This window comes from Mytilus trossulus, chromosome 12, assembly GCF_036588685.1.
Source record: "Mytilus trossulus isolate FHL-02 chromosome 12, PNRI_Mtr1.1.1.hap1, whole genome shotgun sequence".
NCBI lineage: Eukaryota > Metazoa > Mollusca > Bivalvia > Mytilida > Mytilidae > Mytilus > Mytilus trossulus.
The window spans coordinates 38140393-38159996 of record NC_086384.1 but is presented as its reverse complement, the minus strand read 5'-3'; the positions used below and the strand labels follow the sequence as shown (position 1 = coordinate 38159996).

The window sequence follows — 19604 nt, the reverse complement described above, 5'->3', positions numbered from 1 at the left end:
ACAAAATGTTATGCTAATACCTACTTTGAAGTATCAAATATCACTCAATGTCTAGAAAACACAAAAACAATACATGCAATAATTCATGCCTTAACTTCATGTGCTGTGAAATATTTTAATTGGTTCAATAATGCTAATTTAACGAAACATGTCAATCAAGTGTGCATTTCAACATTTCGAACACTAAAGATATTGAAACGATAAAAACTAATACGGGTGAATGTGTTAACATTGTACAAAAACAAACATTGTAAAAAAAGGAGAGTGCCTATTGGACCGTACTGTACCGCCCACTGTTCGTGATTGACAGTTATGAATCAATGACATTTAACCACAAGATTTAATGGAAAATATGCCGGTGTAAATACCAGTAATTAATAGGTGATTCTAACAGGTGTTACTGGATACTTTTTTTAGAGAAATTGTAGAAAGAAAAAACCAAAAGAAGAGAACAAGAATGGACAAAGAAGGTAGATAAAGTCATTTATTTATTTATTTATTCCCTTGTCTTAATTTTATTGACTCTTTTGATATTCTTTTAGATTTGTATTTATTTTTAATATGATTTTTTCATATTTCGTTTGTTTGACAGTCATTCCTTTTTTTTTTTTTATCTTAATCCCTCCTTGTTTAATAAAAATAATAAAGTATTGTATTTAAGTATATTTTTTTAGACTCATTATCTATTTTAAATAAATTTTATTTAGTGGAAATAATTCATGAAAAAGAACTTAATTGTATCAATAGTATTTTAATATTTAACTTTCACCTATTGGTATATAAAAGAGTAAGGATTGCCGTGTATATGAAAGAAGTCAAAAAGTCATGTAAATCATAAGGTTGTTTTTTTTTTGTTTTATTATTTTCTTTATTTTTTCTTCTTTTTTTTAACAACGCTTGTTGCAGTAATTTCATTAAGTATAAAGTTTAAAGGTCAAAATTAACAAAAAAAATTAATACAGAAGTTGAAAACTTAAAACTATATGTTTTTTAGCAAACGAATAAATCTATTCTACTTAGAAATACAAATTTACCACTTTAAAACATTATTAATATTTGAATAATCGAGTCCATAGATTTGTAACTTTTTTGGCCACTTGAAATTCTTCAAATATCTACTTTTATCTTAAAAAAATACTTAAAGAAGAAATGAAAAGTAGTTTGTCTATATTAAAAGTTGTCAATTGCATGGCATATATGCATACGTATTGCTATGGCTATATACATATATAATATATAGATATGAAATAAAGGATATACTATCCTCCACATAAGCAAATGTGCTGTACCGGAGAAATAAAATACAAATTGTTCTACATGCTGTACGTGTAGCAATAATAAAATATGTATTTTCAACATCGATAAATCGTTGCAGTGTTGCATTGCTAAGAATATTGGACCTACCGGGGGGGGGGGGGGGGGAATTGATACTTTCTGTATAAATGCAGCCACTATCTAGACTGTTGACCCTGTAGAAACGGTAATATTGCAATTCAATTTGAAGATGTTATTATTTACATTTTTGTGTGTAGGTAGTTATATGTATGTGACTGTCATCATACAAGTGAGAGGTTTAGCTAGCGATAAGACCAGGTTTAATCCACCATTTTCAACATAAATCAGGAATATGACAGTTGCTATCCATTCGGTAATGTGTTTAAGCATTTGATTTTCCCATTTGATATTAAGGGACTTTCCATTTTTAAGTTTCCCTCAGAGTTCGTTATTGTTGTGATTTTAATTTGTATTTGACAAAGAGTTATATTGTCCTCCTAAATTTTACACATTTAATTAAATGAAAGATTAGATAATAAACACTCATTATAATAAATAGTGCATTGTCTTTTTCGATAATGTAAGTAAAAAATCGAAAAGAAAAAACTAAGTCTTTGACATTTTCAATTTTAATTCAAATATAAAAATAATGAGACCAGAGTGCAAAATGACGTGGATGTCATCTTACGGGCTTTAACAATGAGCAAAACCCGTATCATATACATATAGTCCCGCAGCTATAAACTACCCCAATATGACAAAATGTAAAACAAAAGAAGGTTGCAAATTTATACCTCAGACTGTAAATTGTGTATAACAATTGAATAAACAAAAAAAATGTAACATACAACACTTCGTAATACTGCCAATAACGTATAGATGTGACGGACCTTATACACCGTAAACATGTCCGACCGTTTTCTACAGTCCTTTTGTCTTTACTAAAATAGAGAAAATTGCTAAAGTTTATAAATATGTAACCCTAGTGATGTTATGGACATTAAAAAAATGTAAAAAATGTAAAAATGTAAAAATGTCCGGCCACTTGCTACAGTCCTTTAGCTTCTACTAAAACGAAAAAGAATTTCATATTATGTTTATAAATATATATCACATGACAGCAACCTGTCAAACACCATGAATTATTTTTAGAAGTTATATTTCAGCACCTGATTTTCTCGTCGAGTTTCTTTAAAATGCACGCATTATTATGCTTCAATTGTATGCAATAAATTATCGATAATCTTAATACTGTTGATAGCGTTGAGTACTTAGTTGTTTAACTAACAACGGAGTCATTCTTTACTTTCATATACAAATTTCAATAGTTATTAAAGTGGAAACAAAACACCTATTTCGGGCTAATAATTGTATTTAGAAAACTGCCATCCTTTCATTAAAAACACAGCTTTTTTTGTAGTATATGTTTTCTGTAGCTCCCTTTGAATCTATGAATCTTACTGTTTTCACGATAACAGACGCAAATTACAAATTATTGTAAATAAAAAAAAATACACAAACTAAATCCTATCTAGACAATTCGAATTTGTTGTTACAAAATATTAGAAATTATCATAAATTAAGGAATGTATCTCCCTCTTGCAAAGCTCTGATTCCTTTCATGGATTTGGCTATACTTTTTGGACCTTTTGGATTATAGCTCTTCATCTTTTATATAAGCTTTGGATTTCAAACATTTTGGCCACGAGGATCACTGAAGAGACATGTATTGTCGAAATGCGCATCTGGTGCAAGAAAATTGGTGCCGTTAATTTTATTCGAGCTATTATAAAGTCACTAAAATAGTTCTTAAGAGACAATACAAATGCTGCAAAATTTATTGGGCAATACAACACCTCAGGTAGCTACAGAAACGCGTTTTGAAAATTAACATGTAGTTCGCTATCGCATATATCCTTTTCTCGAGTATCATCACTGCTGACGTAATTTGACCGAGAGGGGAAATCTACACATTAAGAAAGGGGCCAACAACAAAAGGGAGTATGGTTTTCATTGGGATCTACATGTTCTCCTTTGTTTCTGTCGATTTTACATGCTATAAGAAAAATCCCACGAAAAAGGATATAATATCTCTCGCTCAATATGCCAATGCTAACTTTTAAAAATCGATATTTTTTAATATTAATATCGCACCATTTAATGCATCATCGCATGATATCGTCCTATAAATATAATCGGTGTAATTGACTCGATAGATGCATGATCACTTGTAAGCTATTTTAATTATTTATATTAGTATAATATATAAAATATGCATAATCATTCACGGATTTTACATAGTCGTCCAATAAACAAATGGAAGTCTCTTTCATACCGTAATGCATCATGGGTACATTTTCCAGGTATCTATCTGCCGGTTTGTTTACTTCTTAAGACATTCGCTTTCAAAAACTGCACCGAATCACTTCAACCTTATTAAACTTATATTTCACGAAGTTTTCAGCCGTTTTGTTACTGAATGAAAAGACTTTATTGACTAATTTTGTAATCTTCTCAAGTTTAAATGAGAATAGAGTCCCACTAGAGAAGTTTCCCGCCCTCACTATTGATAGTCTGCTGGGAAGAAAAAGTGGTCGTCATAAGGTTGAAATTGTCAATAAATGTTTTGACAGATCCGAATCATCTGTATTAATTGATATTTTTTAGTTTCGTAAAAAAACTCAATTTGAGTATGCATTGAATTGTTCATGAATTAAAATTCATTGCATGTCAATCGATGAAGATACATGCAGGATTGCCAATGAAAGTTTTGAAAATATTTTACACTTCATTTATTGATTTTCGGACTAAATAAGATCGAAATAAAATTATTAATTAAAATTGAGAATGGAAATGGGTAATGTGTCAAAGAGACAACAACCCAACCAAAGACCGAAAAACAGCCGAAGGCCACTAAACATTGTTTGATATGCATGATAATTAATTTTGCATACAGATTTTCAGTGAGCAAACTTTGGACGTACAGGGATTTGTTATTCGTGAGCTGTTTGTGTACTAATTTATTTTTTATATGCTCTCTATACAGTACTTCATTATTCAGTTGTTATATGAGTACAATGATTCGTTGTCCATTTGTTATTCATGTACAATTAGTTATTCATTTGATATCAGTGTAACGTTATTACTCATGTACGGTGCGGATTATTCATTTTATATTCATGTACAGCGATTCATTATTCATTTGTAAAACATACTGCATTAGACGTACTGTTTACTAAAAAATAAGGATCTCAAGGATAATCAATAAGCAATTCATTTTTTTGGTAATTTTAACCATATGTGACAAAATAAAACTTCCTCTAATATTGCAAACAATCATACATTAAGAACAATACAAGCATGCATGTAATTAAACAAACTTAAAATAATTCATAATTCAATTACGAATTCTCCAACCCTTATAGTAGAAATCCTTTGTATGCGTTGTCTTGATCGGCAGCTAATATCTTCATGATTGTATAATTATATTCCGGCAGCACTCTTTCCTAGGAAAACAATATATATGTAGATGTGTTTCATGTAACAATAAGCTGTACATATTCCAAATATCAACCAATTATATCAACTAAATATCAATTTCATATACTACATTACAAGTTCACCGATGTTCCCATTTAAGTGTGTATTGAGCAAGTATACATGTTGAGAGGATATTAAGATATGCAATGAGTAGTAGATGAATTAGCAAATTTTAATGCAGTATTTTTTTCTTCTTTTTTGAATATATATAGATCAGAAAAGAGATGTAGTACATTGAGTAAAGGTGCATGTTAAGAGGGTATTGAGATATCCATTGGGTTGAAAATTCATTAACAAATTTTAATGCAGTGAATCTTTTTATTTTTATTTTTGAGGTGTAATCTTGGATTGTAAACTATTCATATTTGACAGACCGTATTATCAAGACTCCGAAAAACTAGTATGCATAGTCAGTGATATCTACAATGCTTACTATACTATCACTCAGGCAATCGTTTAGGTAGAATTCAGTTATATGATGTTCCAACATGGGAATATCTCTGGTATGTACATAATTTGACAAAAGGACGTCATTTGTGAGTACAATTAAACTGCAATAAAACTAAATTTCTGAACTGGTTACGGCCGAGTTTCTTTTTCAGTCAATTCCATTTAAGATGAACTTTTCATTAATCAAATAATTCATTTATTTCTTGTGTGTTTGCTTTGAATTTTTATTCGTTTTAGGACATGCATTTTTGCATCTTAGTGTATACTCATTTTGTTTGTCATTTTAAGGAACATATTATTTTTCCAGTCATACGTTTTTATTTTGTATTGTAACAATAGCGGCATAACATTGATAATGGACTGAATAGGGAATATGTCAACTAGATAACAACCCAACCAAAGAACATTAAACAGCCTGCCTGCTTATTTGAATTATATATGAATGACCATAAGACAGCCTGCCTGCTATAATGGTTTACTTTTTAAATTGTTATTTGGATTGAGAGTTGTCTCATTGGCACTCAAACCACATCTTTCTATATCTATATATGAATGACCATAAGATTCAGAAGTCGTTGGAGTTAATTGAAAATTTTAAGTGATAACGAATTAGGAAATACCTTTTAAACTTGATAATCGAAAGCATTTAATCAGTCTAGACTTTAAGAGGTGAATTTATCTGACTTTTTACGGAAGGTTTCTCTTATCGAACAACAAAATCAAAGTAAATATGTTATTAAAGTTGATGTGAAAATAATTGATAAGTTTATAAAATTTAAATAAATAATTATAAATGTAAATAATTTAACTTTCCAGTTATCTATGGAATTTGTGTAAGCATAAGGATATGTTGTGCTGAGTTATAAAGGATATACACTGTTCAGAGCTGATTAAACGCAGATTTCTAGGTTTAGAAGTCACTCCAATGAATATGGTCCTTTGTTTATCTGGTTTGATAATAAGGATAAAGTCAGGAATCTGATGTTCAGTAGTTGTCGTTTGTTGATGTGGTTCCTAACTGTTTCTCGGTTTTAATATAGATAAGACCGTTGGTTTTCCCATTTGAATTGTTTATTCTCTTTATAGCTTGTTGTTCGGGTGAGACAAGTTTCCGTGTTGAAGACCGTACATTGACATATAATGGTTTACTTTAACACATTTTGACTTAAATGGAGAGTTGTCTCATTGGCACTCATGCCACATATTCTTATATCTACTATCAACCATGTAAAACTGTTTCATTCTTGCCTGTGTTTTGCATAGTCTATAAGATGAAATAATGCTCTTCTGAATTACTGGTTACAATGAAACCTCCAAATTCTGACCCTTTGCCTAAAAATTACCCTTCAATCACGTTGTTTTTTTCTCACTGGAAGACAAAACAAACTTAAAAATACTAATCAAATCGATAATTGATCAACATTACCTGGAATAGTTAGAACCTTAGTTTTTGAATGATTTCTTAGTTTTTCAATGGACAATTTGTTTACAAAAAATGTTATTTCACATTAGAAACAGTTTAATAAATGAAACTGCAAAGCAACACTTTTATGTTTATGGATCTCTGTTTAAGTTTTTTTTATATCAAACAGCATATTTTTCTTTTCATTTTTGTAAATATGATTTTCACCAAAAAAATTGACCACGTATTTTTCATCATCACATTGTTCCATCCTTGTCCATCTGTCAGGTTTTTTTAACAATAAAATACAATAAGTCTGAGAAAAAAAAATATGAGTGGTCAGTTTTGGGGGTCAAACTGACCATTCCATCACCTGCATTGGTCAAATGGTCTGATTTATGAATTATGGTAATTGGCAGTGGTCATCTGATATTGTTTTTGACGCTAGACAATGGACACTCTAAAATCTTTTTGCAAATGCCAATCGCTTAAAAAAAAGAAGACTGACCACAGATGACCGATGGCATGTCCGAGACTTATGATTAGGTCATGGGAAGGGTCAATTTTGCCATGAGTGACCAATGGCCGAAGGATAAATTGAAAAGATAGCAATTAGATATTTGAATAAAGACATGCATCTCAAACATTAAAAATAATGGACGAAGAGGCTTATGAAAAACTCATAATAAAGAAAAATATTTTGATTCGTAAAGAGTTGAAAAGTGCATTGTGTTTATGGGCAGTAAAGCTTTTAATTTTCGAATTATGTCCAATTCTTGACGCTAATGGTAAAACGGGTATTATTTCGTAAAAAAACAACGACTGAAAAATAGACTCATTACATGAATAAAATGGAGATGTGAAATTAAACTTTAGACATGAGGAAGGATTATAAACACAAAACATAATTAAAAAAATATGTGAATAAATTAAAACTTATCTTAGATTTACAATGTAATGCACAAATGCATACACATGTACATGCATATATGTATGCCGTAACAAAATCTTAAATATCGAGCCATCAAAAGCAAGCTTGACAAATACTAAAATATATAGTGTTTTAATTTTAAAACTCTTACGAAAATGACCGCTATTCTACATTTTAAAAATATTCAATAGTTCGCCAGTATTTCAATCTGCTTTAATTGTAAGTAATCCAAAAGTACTAGTAAAAATATTTCAGTAAAAAAAGTCATGTTAATGACCGCCATGATACAAATCTACATGCATGTCAAAAGTCTTCAGTAATCAGCAATCCTTTCAATCTGTTTTATTATAATATTAAAAAAAACAAAGTCAATTTAATCGAAGCAATGAAACAAATCTTCAAAAATCAGCCATTATTTCAATCTGTTTGCATTTAAGAAAGCCAAAACTTTTAAAATACAGTAAAAAAATCTATGTAAATGACCGCCATGATACAAATCTACATGTATGCCAAATTTCTTCAATAATCAGCTACCATTACAACCGTTTCATTATATGTAAGCAAAAAATATTAAAATACTATTTCAATAAAACAAAAAAAAGTCAAGTTAATGACCGCCATGATACAAATCTACATGTAATTCAACATTTTTTAATAATGCCATCATCTCAAAAAATACTAAAATATTTTAAGTTTAAAAAAAAAAGTCAAGTTAATGACCGCCATGATATAAATCTACATGTATGTCAAAAATCTTCAGTCATTTCAATCTGTTTTATCGCAAGGAAGCATAAGAAATATTATAATTCAGTCCAACATAATTTCCTTTCCATAAGTACCACTTGTGAATTTATTTCAAGTGAGGATAATGTAACAAGTATACAACTTTCGAAGCACTTTACCCAAACAGTATAAGCTTCTGTGCACTATCCCATCGCATAGAGAAGGAAGACAGTCTATTGTCTTAAGAACAATCTTAAGTTTTCGTCGAATCTGTCCTCAATGTAAGGAAAACGAAAGCCTAATTACTCACTGATAAGATTAAAACATAATGAAACAAGACGTGTTTTGTACTAATACCTCTAAATATGTTTATTTTCGGATGAGAGAAGAGAAAGTGTTTAATTTTTTCGAAAAAGAATTAAAATCGCTTCCTTATCATACTTTTAAGGAGAGAAAGTATGCTTATGCTTTCCAAAAGAATAACAAATTCGCTTCCTTATTATCTTATTAACTTTTTAATAAGATTAATAAATTCTGACGAATGATTTTAAAAGACAATCCTGTCCGATTGTTCTTTCATATATAAAAGTAACGCTTTACATTTTTTATGTATCTTTATCCACATGTATTTGTCGATAGATTGCTGTATAGAATCGTGAGTAATATATGTCTTTATTGCGAACCTATTCTGAGCAACCTTGTCTGGTGTTGATGGGATTTTTTTTTATATTTTAGTTTTCTAGAATGCGCTTATGACAATAGTTAGTCGAGAACGATTTAACATTCCTATTGTTTATTTTAACATGAAAATAAAAAGATACGTACGCCTTGCCTGTCAGTTCGAGGTATACCTGAAAAAGGAGTTTTAAATACAACACAAGTCTTACCAATATATTTTCTATATTGTGATATACTTTATATCCGTTGATATCATTTTACCGTTTCGATTTGTAAACTTGCAACTTTTTTTTTGCTGCTCATCTTTATGTTTTCCCTGGTCTATATTTAGGCTTTACACCAGTAGAACTATCTGCTACGGTACATGTATGTCATGGTACATAATGCTACGATGATAATTGGGATGGGACATCCAATTACCAAATCGTGATAATAAAATCATATCAAAACTTGTGTTTGACAAAGTACCTAATTAGCGATATAATCTTGACTTAACAGACAATGAACTATAATAGTTGTTCTCATTTCTAAAGTAGTTCAATACGATGTCCTTAAAATAGTACTTTTATGTGGGTCATGAAAGGACACTGCGACTTTTGTATATTCGTCTAGACTATCATTACATTTTTATCACATGTATTAATTGTAAAAACTAATAGACATACAACAAGAGATTGTGGTAACCAATTTTTATTTGTTCTTTTCGCAAATTCTGATTTCAACTTCTGTTTCACCTTTTTGTACTACAACTTATGTTTTTTTCATCAAAATTTCGTTAATTAAAAAAAAAAAGATCTAAATTGAATAGATGCATCTAGTTTACATCTAGGTGTTCAATAATTGTTCATTATAGTAAATATAAGATGCAAATTAAGGGAGCAGGGGACCCATGTCACTCCAAACATTCACTAATTTGTCACTTCAGCTCTTTTTCAAAATCCTAGATCCTTATCTGAAAGTATGAATTAATTTATATTTGGTTGTATGTTTTCCACAACGAATTCTATATATCGGGAATTGCTTTATTCATTGTGGACTATGCATTATTTTTTCCGTGTAGAGTTGTGGATTGTGGTTTGTCTTTTTGACGTTTATGTTGATGGTTATTTTACTCGACTTATGGTTATCTACTGTCTCTTTTTATTTAGAATGACTGACTTGGAATCGGACAATGAACATTCAAAATGAATGGTAGATTTATACTTCTTGTATCAATCAGTAACTTAATCGAAAAGGGGTCGCTGTGATATAGCCTTTTTGTACTGAGACGGCGTAAAGCAATCACAAATCAATCCATCAGCGCTGTTTTAGTCCCCATTACCAAACTATAAGTTTGAATTTCCAGACAATGACTAATTTTAGTTACTTTTTTTTAAGTATAAATAGCTTTAATGTCCTCTATGAAATAAAAAAAAAATGGCGAAATAGCAAATGTATGATAATTCAAAATTGCATTCTTGCAGGTGTTGGAAATATGTTTGGTAATAGATGTTTGTATATATGCATAAAACATGTATACAAGATAGTATTGTCATACACAACAATAAAATGATGATAGCATTCCATCGTTTATTTATTTGTAAATATTATTTTAATATTTTTACAATTGCATAATCTCACTGACAAATGTGTTCTTTCACAAATTCAAACATCCCTCGTTTAAAAATAATTTTGACAAGATATTTGAAAATCATTAAAGAACGTTTAAAATAAATTTATTTATACAGGACATGCAATAAATTTGAAATATAAAAGATATTTTTGTAATACTTAAGATTTAATGATAGTACATGATTTTGTTTCCCACTCCAATTTCTCGTTACGAATTTTTGAAAGTACAATCAGAACGGATTACATAGATAAGTACATCAATGTGAGTTTCTTTATTCATCTGAAAATAACAAAATATTCAAATATTTTTCCTAATGTGGGAAGGCTGCATGTCTGAATATCTGTTGAATATAAAACCAAATACATTTTTGCTGCACTGCACTGAATTTAATACCTGCAACACATTTTTGATTTTTTTTAAATTTCAGTTTATGCTTAAGTTAAATAACATGTACGTGGCCATACACACATCTTGATATTTTTCTCTTTAAGATTGCGAATCATTTCGGACCTAAACTCGAAATTCTCGATAATGTGATAAAATCTTTTTTATGTGATTTAATATTAAAAGTACAGATGAACATAAAAGTGTAAAATTTAAGGACAACTGAAGATGAAATGTTTATAGTCCTCTTCAAGCCTCCACTTGACGGTTTTCTTCATTTACACATGTTTGAGATCATCTTATCTACAATCGATTCTTACCTAAAGGAAGATATATTATTTTATTGGCCAAAGGCCCATCTGCCAAAAGCCCACATAAGACAACTGTAAAATATCTGTACTGTTTACCTTCAATTTTACATCAACGCTCAATTGGCTCATCGAGAGCTTCTTTATTATTGCTAGGAGAAAGGCTTATCTTTATGACTGTCATATGATTCTGAAGTGCCGGACGAGCTTGATCTTTTATTTGATATCGCCATATTGTGTATTGTTATAGGCGGGAACGTGAAGAAACTTTATAAGTCAGTACTTTTAGTTGGCACAAGTTCATAAATCTTATTCCCTAAAGGTTTGTTTTCAGAATTAGTTTCATTGTCATTTTTAAAAAGTTGGAACGAGTACATAAAACTTTTGCCTCAGAATTGGAATGAAGCATCTTAAACGGGTGAACAATTTCGTTTGATGGTATGGTCCAATTTTTAAATTATTTAAAAGTAAATTCCACAGCATACAGAAGTTGGCATAAATACTAGTTTTTGATTTAAGACTTGCGTGTAACTTTATCCGAAAGTAAGAAGGTACATGTATATTTGACTGTCATATGCACAGGCGTACACGTGCTAGGTAAGGAACGTAAAATGCTTTCAGTCACCTGATCGTTTTTGTGAAATTGGGGATTTAATGACCGATATTCAGACTGCTATCTGGAAGCACTTTTAGACTAAGATTAACCTCATATTTGGAAAATAAAAGTTTGGAAACGTGAGGGAACTTCCAATCTAATGTAGAATTAAGCTTCCTTTCTTCGATTTAATTCTTAACGAACATTTGAATTATAATACAAGGCTCATAAGAAAACGGAATAAAATGATATTAAAAAGAAAGTTTATGGCATATTAATTTCAAACTCATCAAAAGTTTTAAACATTCGTTACCGTTGATATTTTTCAAACATACAACACTCAAATTTCTGAATGAATTTGAAAACACGTGCAATGTCACCCTACGTGTTGAAACAATAGCGGAATTTTGTCATCATATTTTTTTATATAATTTTACTATGAAATACATATAATTTTGCCTTTAATGAAAATTTTTGTAAATGCGGCTGTCTTTATTTTTATTACAGGTCGTTCTATTAGGTGTGAACACTGTAATGTTGAAGTGACTTCTGTTGAAGAATTCAAAATGCACAAATATGACTGCAAAATGAACCAAGAAAGAGGAGAAAATACAGCAGATCGTAAAAGAAACAGCGAAAGGTATTATTATTAAATTATCATTAATCTATCACTAAATTTTCTTATTTTTTTCATTTTGAATTTTACAAGTTTTGTGTATCTATCGTCCTGGACATGCATCATTTGCCACTGGACGTTACGCAACAAACATTTCGGCAAGTATCTCTTGACTTTTACCTGGCAGATTAGAAGTTATTAAAAATTATTGCACTATGTACAATTTGGGAATTTTAAATACGAGTACCATATTCTTTCTTGAAGATTTGAAAATTGATTTTTAACACGGATATTAAAGTTCGAAATTCGAAACATACAAGTCGGGTCATCATTTGCAAACGAAGACTATAATTCAAAAACAAATACGGGCGAGCCATGATGATTTCGCGCTTAAAGCAATCAGTGCAGTTTTATGCAGGTGTTCAAGACATGCTGTTGTTTGGAAAATACGTACCAAAAACTTTTTAATGTCCTCAAATAATGTTTGATGAGTATTATTTATTGCAAATACACTAAAACATCTCATTGATATTACATAGTTATATAACATCATAATACTGAAAGATAGAACTTTAATCTGTGAAGATTTTGAATGTCATAAATTAGACTTCTGAGGGTGCATAAAATATTCAAATCAGATCCTTAGCAAACACTTAATAAGAAATAATTTCTGGTCCTCTTTTTATCTTGTTTGTCGTTTGACAACAAGGTGTAAGAATGGTTTATGGTTTTACCCATCTCCTTAAAGTGTTCTAGTCTTCGGTAACTTCAAAAAAATTTCCCCCTTTAATTCTGTTTTTTTTTTAATTTACAATAACCTTATGCGATCTATAGATGTTGAAAATTAGTTGTGTTATTTATAACGCCCATGTTAATAACTGCTTCAGAAAACAACGCTTGTCCGTTCGTTCAAAGAACAAATTAACAAAAGGTATATTGAAAAAAATCTATCTATTTTGGACCGTTGATATCATACCCATTGCAATAGCCTTTATACTAAAACAGACTTTGCCTAATATCCGGAAATTTGTATCCTCATTCGCTTATATGCAAGCTTCTTCCAATGGGATCTGCATTTATTTATTGGCGGTTACGAAAGACAGTTCGGAAGTAAATACATGATTAGAAATATATAATAAAGGAAAAATAACGCCCGAACAACAAAAAAAAATACAGACAATAAATTTACTATTAAAATTCCATAACTCAACCTTGGGAGAAGGCAAAAATAATCTTCTGGACACCTTGAAATAAAAAACGAGAACTAAACCCCCACTCCACTAAATATGTAAAATAGATTTTTAGGAGTTAATGAATAAGATTTTGAAAAAAAATCTAAATCCGAAACTAATCCCCACCCCACAACAAATTTCAAATAGTTTTTTTTAGAAGTTAATGAATAAGTTGTTTCACAAAAAGCGCCGTGTCATTCTTACGAATTTATGATAGGACTGATAAAATTTCTATTTGATCTGTTGACACACTGAGGACAATATAAACGCATGACACTAAACGTCTGATAAAACGCAAAAGTGATCTGCACTTGGTGAATCAGATATCATATATAATTTGTTCGATCTTTGGGGAGCTTGAAAGGAAATCGCAAGATTTTTTTTACCACGAAAAATATGTCTTCGAATAGATATCAATGTCAAAAACTGTAATTAAAGATTTTTAAATGTGTTCAAGTTTGACAAAATATTTAAATAATCTTTATAAGATTAACAAATTTTCAATATTTCTTTTTTTCGAAGAGTTCTTGAGGGAAGTCAAATCGAACAAAAAGACAAATAAATTTGATTTTTATCAGGAATATATATCATGATGGGCTTATAATCCGGGGTCAAATAAATGCTTGTGAATCTATTATCTAATCATCAAATGAAAACGTAAGGGAGATCATGATTTCTAGTTCAATATCTTATTTGACAATACGAGAAATTGACACTGTCGTTTTTGAATTGACATTCTTTAAAAGAAAATGACATTCTTTTGGAATTAAAATTAGATATGTCTGATTAGTTTTGTCTCGTGACAGTTAAATATATGACATTTGAATTAAATAAAACTTTTGCCTATGGGTTTTTAAGTACACTGCACATCAGTCCACAGCGCAGGCCACAGCGCATGATCTCTTCATTATCTACAAATGGAATGCATTTTTCTGTTATTAATATTAATATATTTGATTTCCACTTAAAACATATGCAGGTCATTAAGAGTAATCGGAAGTGTGGATGCAAGGGAAATATGTAAAACCGGGCTTTGACAACCGAGTGGTCTGCTTAACTGGTCGAGAGATACCAGTACCAGGTCGATATGACATTTTTTAAATCATTATCTTATATGCACTTGAATTGCTTCATGTTGATATTTTGTTTTGAAACAAATCATATATTATATAATATGGTAAAATTATTCTAAAATTGACAATGCCAACATATTTTTTTGTTTTTCAAAACAGAAAGGGGATTTTTGTTTTGTCCGATGGGTCGAAATTATATTTAAAACCAGGATATTTTTTTGTTCTTTCAGCGATGACGGAATCCAAAAGCATGAAGATGATTTGCAGGATATAGATTGTTCGACTAATTGTGATCATTGTCAACAGGACTTCGAGTCAAGAGGCGAAATGATACGTCATCAGGTACATGAACTAAAGATTGTTTATTTTGTAATTCCAATATGCTTTTTTACTTGAGCAGTACAAAAACAACATGTTTTGATTACCCTGCCTTAGTACCTCAGATCAACACCGGTTTTCAATGTAGTTCGTGTTGCCAAGTAGTCTCAAACTTAATAATTTTATTCAGGTCTAACAACTTTGCAAATTATGTTTGTCATTTATTGTGGACTTTGTGTTTTGGTCCAGAATAGTATGCATGCAATATCTACCACTGGACATTAAGAAATCACAACGATTACCATACATGGACAGATTGAACTTCGTAAAATGACTATAACTTGTATAAATATGGTATTCTGTGGACATCTCACAGTAAAGTTCATTCGTAGAGTCTTCTTTCTATTTTCTAAAACTGTTTGAGTGTCCCTCAGTCGAAACTTTCTAATGGCGATCTCCCGCCTTTCATTCCAGTCGATACATGTTACAGCTCCTGGTTGTTATACGTGTTAAATATTCGCCACTAGACGTTAAGCAAACAATAGGCAATTAACCAAAAAGAACAGACATTTTGACGATAATAATTAACCATGAATATATTATAATATTATTACAGATTAATAGCAACATACGTATCCCTATTTTAACGAAAATTTTATCATTTTTCAGATTTCCCATTTAACGATGAGAAAATACGGATGCGAGAACTGCGATAAAATTTTTACAGATCCTAGTAATCTTCAACGTCACATCCGGTCACAGCATGTCGGAGCAAGATGTCATACATGTACAGACTGTGGAAAAACATTTGCAACTTCTAGTGGATTAAAGCAACATCAGCATATACATAGCACTATTAAACCTTTCCAATGTGAAGTTTGCTTTAAAGCATACACGCAATTTTCTAACTTATGTCGCCATAAGAGGATGCACGCTGATTGTAGACAACAAATCAAATGTAAGGACTGTCATCAGTCATTTTCTACAGTCACATCACTGAGTAAACATAAACGATTCTGCGAGGGAGCTTTACGAAGTGGACTTAATATTGGAATGAGTCGAGAGCCATATCATCGAATGGGAACTTCTGATATTTTAACTCCACACGTGCAAACTAATCCACTAGCAATGCTTCGTTCTCATTTTCCATATTATCCACATCTTCAAGGCATGTCACAGCTATTTCCAAACACGGCATGTTCTTCTTTTCATAGGTATGGCCTTCCATTTCCACAAGACATTCCTAATCCTCAGAAATCACCGGTGTTGAATTTATTTGCAGCAAATGAAGAAAATTTGAAAGTTGGTATGAAACGTGAGAGGAAACATTCGCTTGGTGATTCCCCTTCAAGTTCTATAAGTGATAGAGATAGTTTGACTTCTAATGATGATGAAAGGGATTATCATCTTCCAAAGCAAGCAAAGTACGAAGAGAAAAAAGAAGTTCTCATCAACAAGTCACCATCTCAACCACATATTTATGCGCCTATCCCTAAGATTCCAACACCGCTTGTTCTTCCAGTTTACAGGTCAGATACAAAGAACACCAAAGTTCCTTCTTTCAATGAATATCATTCATCTTCATTTTCGAAAGTAAAATCTGATCGAGGACTTGACAATCTCCATGGTAATAAGTCTGTAACCGAACAACCATTGGACCTAACAAGAAAAACCAGCAAACAAATAAAAGAGCCGGATTCTAACGTTGAATCCATTAAGAAAACGCATATATTTGGGAGAAGTGATGAGCACAATTCACCATTTAAAACTAACATTCAATTGAACTCAAATATGGATACCAAATCACGATTGTTTGAAAAACAGATGCAACCAAGTCCGTTCAACGATCAAGTACGATCATTCAATGATATGTATTTTCCACGATTTCCATTTTTTGGCTCACAGCACCTTCCCTTCAATCCGTTCATTCACCATGTTATCCGACCAGATTTGATAGACAAGCAAATGGCCTCAAATCGTTTTAATGAACATTTACAATTCATGACATCCGTAAATAAAATCAAAGAAAGATACTCCTGCAAATTTTGCGGAAAGGTTTTCCCGCGTTCCGCAAATTTGACCCGTCATTTGAGGACCCATACCGGAGAACAACCGTATAAGTGTAAATATTGTGAAAGGTCCTTCAGTATCTCATCCAATCTTCAAAGACATGTTCGGAACATTCACAACAAAGAAAAGCCGTACAGATGTCCCCTCTGCGATAGATGCTTTGGTCAACAAACAAATCTTGACCGTCATCTTAAAAAACACGAAACGGAAGGACCCATAGTGCATGACTCACCGGATCCGGAAGCCGACGAAAAGCGCGAGCAGGGCAATACACAATGGGATATAAAAGAGGAGGAGTTAAATGACATTTCAGATACGAACTCAATACCTTCATCTGTTGAAGATGACCATGACGGTGTCCTGTCAGAAAATTGCGAAAAAGATTTGAATGACTCATTAAAAAAGGATCTTGAGAGAACTGACAGGGTGAAAACCGAATTAAATGAAAAGGTCGATGAACATTTGTTTCCAAGTAGTTTGCTTGTAAATGCAAAATTTGACTTTTCCAAAAGCTTTAGACCAGTGCCATGCTTTACATAATTGTTAGTTTTTGAAATATTCGTGTAATTTAGTGCAATTTGTTTTATTATAAATCTGTTCAATGAATTCATAATCTTGAGATATACAATAGTTCCATTTTTTGTAATATTGAACATTTTGTTCTTTTATGCCAGTGTTTATTAGTCTAAAGTCTAAATGAAATTTTATCATACAAACGACGGAAGCAAACAAGTGCTTTTTATTATTCTTATCAATGCTTATAGTCTTTGTATGCATATTTATTTAAAATGCAATATGTTTTTGTTCAATTTCTTGAAATATGGTGGCAAACACCATAACCTTTCAAATGCCTGAATACAAATAGTATTAATATTGGAAGTTCTTCGTTTAATAAATCAGCTTGCGGGTGTAAAAGTACTTCTACCACCGCTTGTATTTCCCCTTTTGGTTACATATTTCTGATCAATTGTTTCTCAGTCGTCTAGTAAGCTTAAAATCATAAAATTTTGCACAAAGATGAGATGTTTTTAAAATGAAATTTTATTTAGTTAAATTTCAAATGCTAATGAAAACAGTTTTTTTTATAATGTATACATTGCTTATAAAATCAAAACATTAGGTGTGTTCAAAACTGACGTCTTTTGTAATTATGCATAATGTCTTTACTGAGTTTTATTTTTTATCTATGAATATTTGTTGTTTTTTATTTGTTAGTTAGTGCTAAACATTCTGGTGCCTAGATATTTGATTTTACTGTCTCTTTAATTTATTATATTATCAATAAAACGTTATAATTTGTATTAGTGTACGTTTATGTGTCCATTTGTCCTTTTGGGAACATATTTTATAATCACAACATAAAGTTATCACTCGTTGGTTGATCGTAATGGAATATCCGTTTTACAAATGCTATCGGATGTGTTCCTTATGTCGTAACTACAATCCCCTTCCCTTTCATGAATGTGACCTACCAAATTAGAATATTAACCGGGTTTGTAATAACATGAGCAACACAACAGGGACCACATGTGGAGCAGGATATGCCTACTATTTCGGATCACCTAAGATCACCCCAAGTTTTTGATGGGTTTCGTGTTGCTTAGTCTTTAGTTTTCTATGTTGTGTCTTGTTTATTATTATTTATCTGTTTGTCTTTTTTTTAGGCCATTGCGTTTGCGTTGTCAGTTTATTTTCGATCTATGATAGACATACGAAAATGTGGTATGAGTGCTAATGAGACAACACTCAATTCAGGTCACGATTTATAAAAGTTAACCCTAATAGGTAAAAGTACGGTCTTCAACACGGTGCCTTGGCTCACAACGAACAGCAAGCTATAAAGGGCCCCAAAATTTACTACTGTAAACCCATTCAAATATGAGTTTGAATGTCCTTCTTGTATCTTTCGCCCCTCTTTTATTGGTTGGTGTATTAAATGGAGGTATATAATTAAGTTATCCGCACGAAAAAAACTAGATTTAAAAGAGTGAAAGATAGATCTTTCAAATGAAAATTGTTTTCTAATTTACTCCAAAACCAAGTCAACTTTCCCAGTTCCCAGAAGAACTTAGTAGAATGCATGCATGGGGTAATACGGAAAAAGATTAAAAGCCTTGTCGACTAGGATTCAGTTTTAATTTTGAAATAAAAGGTGGCATTAGAGATCACAGACCAAATGGCATGAAAGTAAACAACTATGTGTTACCGTAAGGCTTTAAACAATTAACAAAACCCATAACGATTAGTCAGCTACAGAAGGTCCCGCAATGACAAATGTAAAACAATTCAAACGAGAAAAATAATTGATTAATTTATGTACTAAACAAAAACCAAATATGATATATATCAGAAAACAGATACAGTCAAAATATTGTGGGGTTAAACAAGTTTACGGGT

The 19604-nt window shown here is 31.1% G+C and overlaps 1 protein-coding gene across 1 annotated transcript; it reads left to right on the top strand.

Annotated features, from left to right (window-relative positions):
- The first annotated feature begins 321 nt into the window (after positions 1-321).
- LOC134692029 (histone-lysine N-methyltransferase MECOM-like) lies at positions 322-18506 on the top strand. The gene is made up of 4 exons (XM_063552374.1): positions 322-470; positions 12406-12538; positions 15050-15161; positions 15807-18506. Exons 1-4 carry the CDS (start codon positions 458-460, stop codon positions 17745-17747), a joined length of 2199 nt encoding a protein of 732 aa, XP_063408444.1. The 5' UTR covers positions 322-457; the 3' UTR covers positions 17748-18506.
- The last annotated feature ends 1098 nt before the right edge of the window (positions 18507-19604 follow it).

Bases quoted from the DNA above. Each gene is read 5' to 3' on its own strand.
- LOC134692029 (XM_063552374.1), top strand. The intron at 12,539-15,049 runs GTATTATTATTA...TTGTTCTTTCAG, and splicing joins CGTAAAAGAAACAGCGAAAG to CGATGACGGAATCCAAAAGC. The intron at 15,162-15,806 runs GTACATGAACTA...ATCATTTTTCAG, and splicing joins GCGAAATGATACGTCATCAG to ATTTCCCATTTAACGATGAG.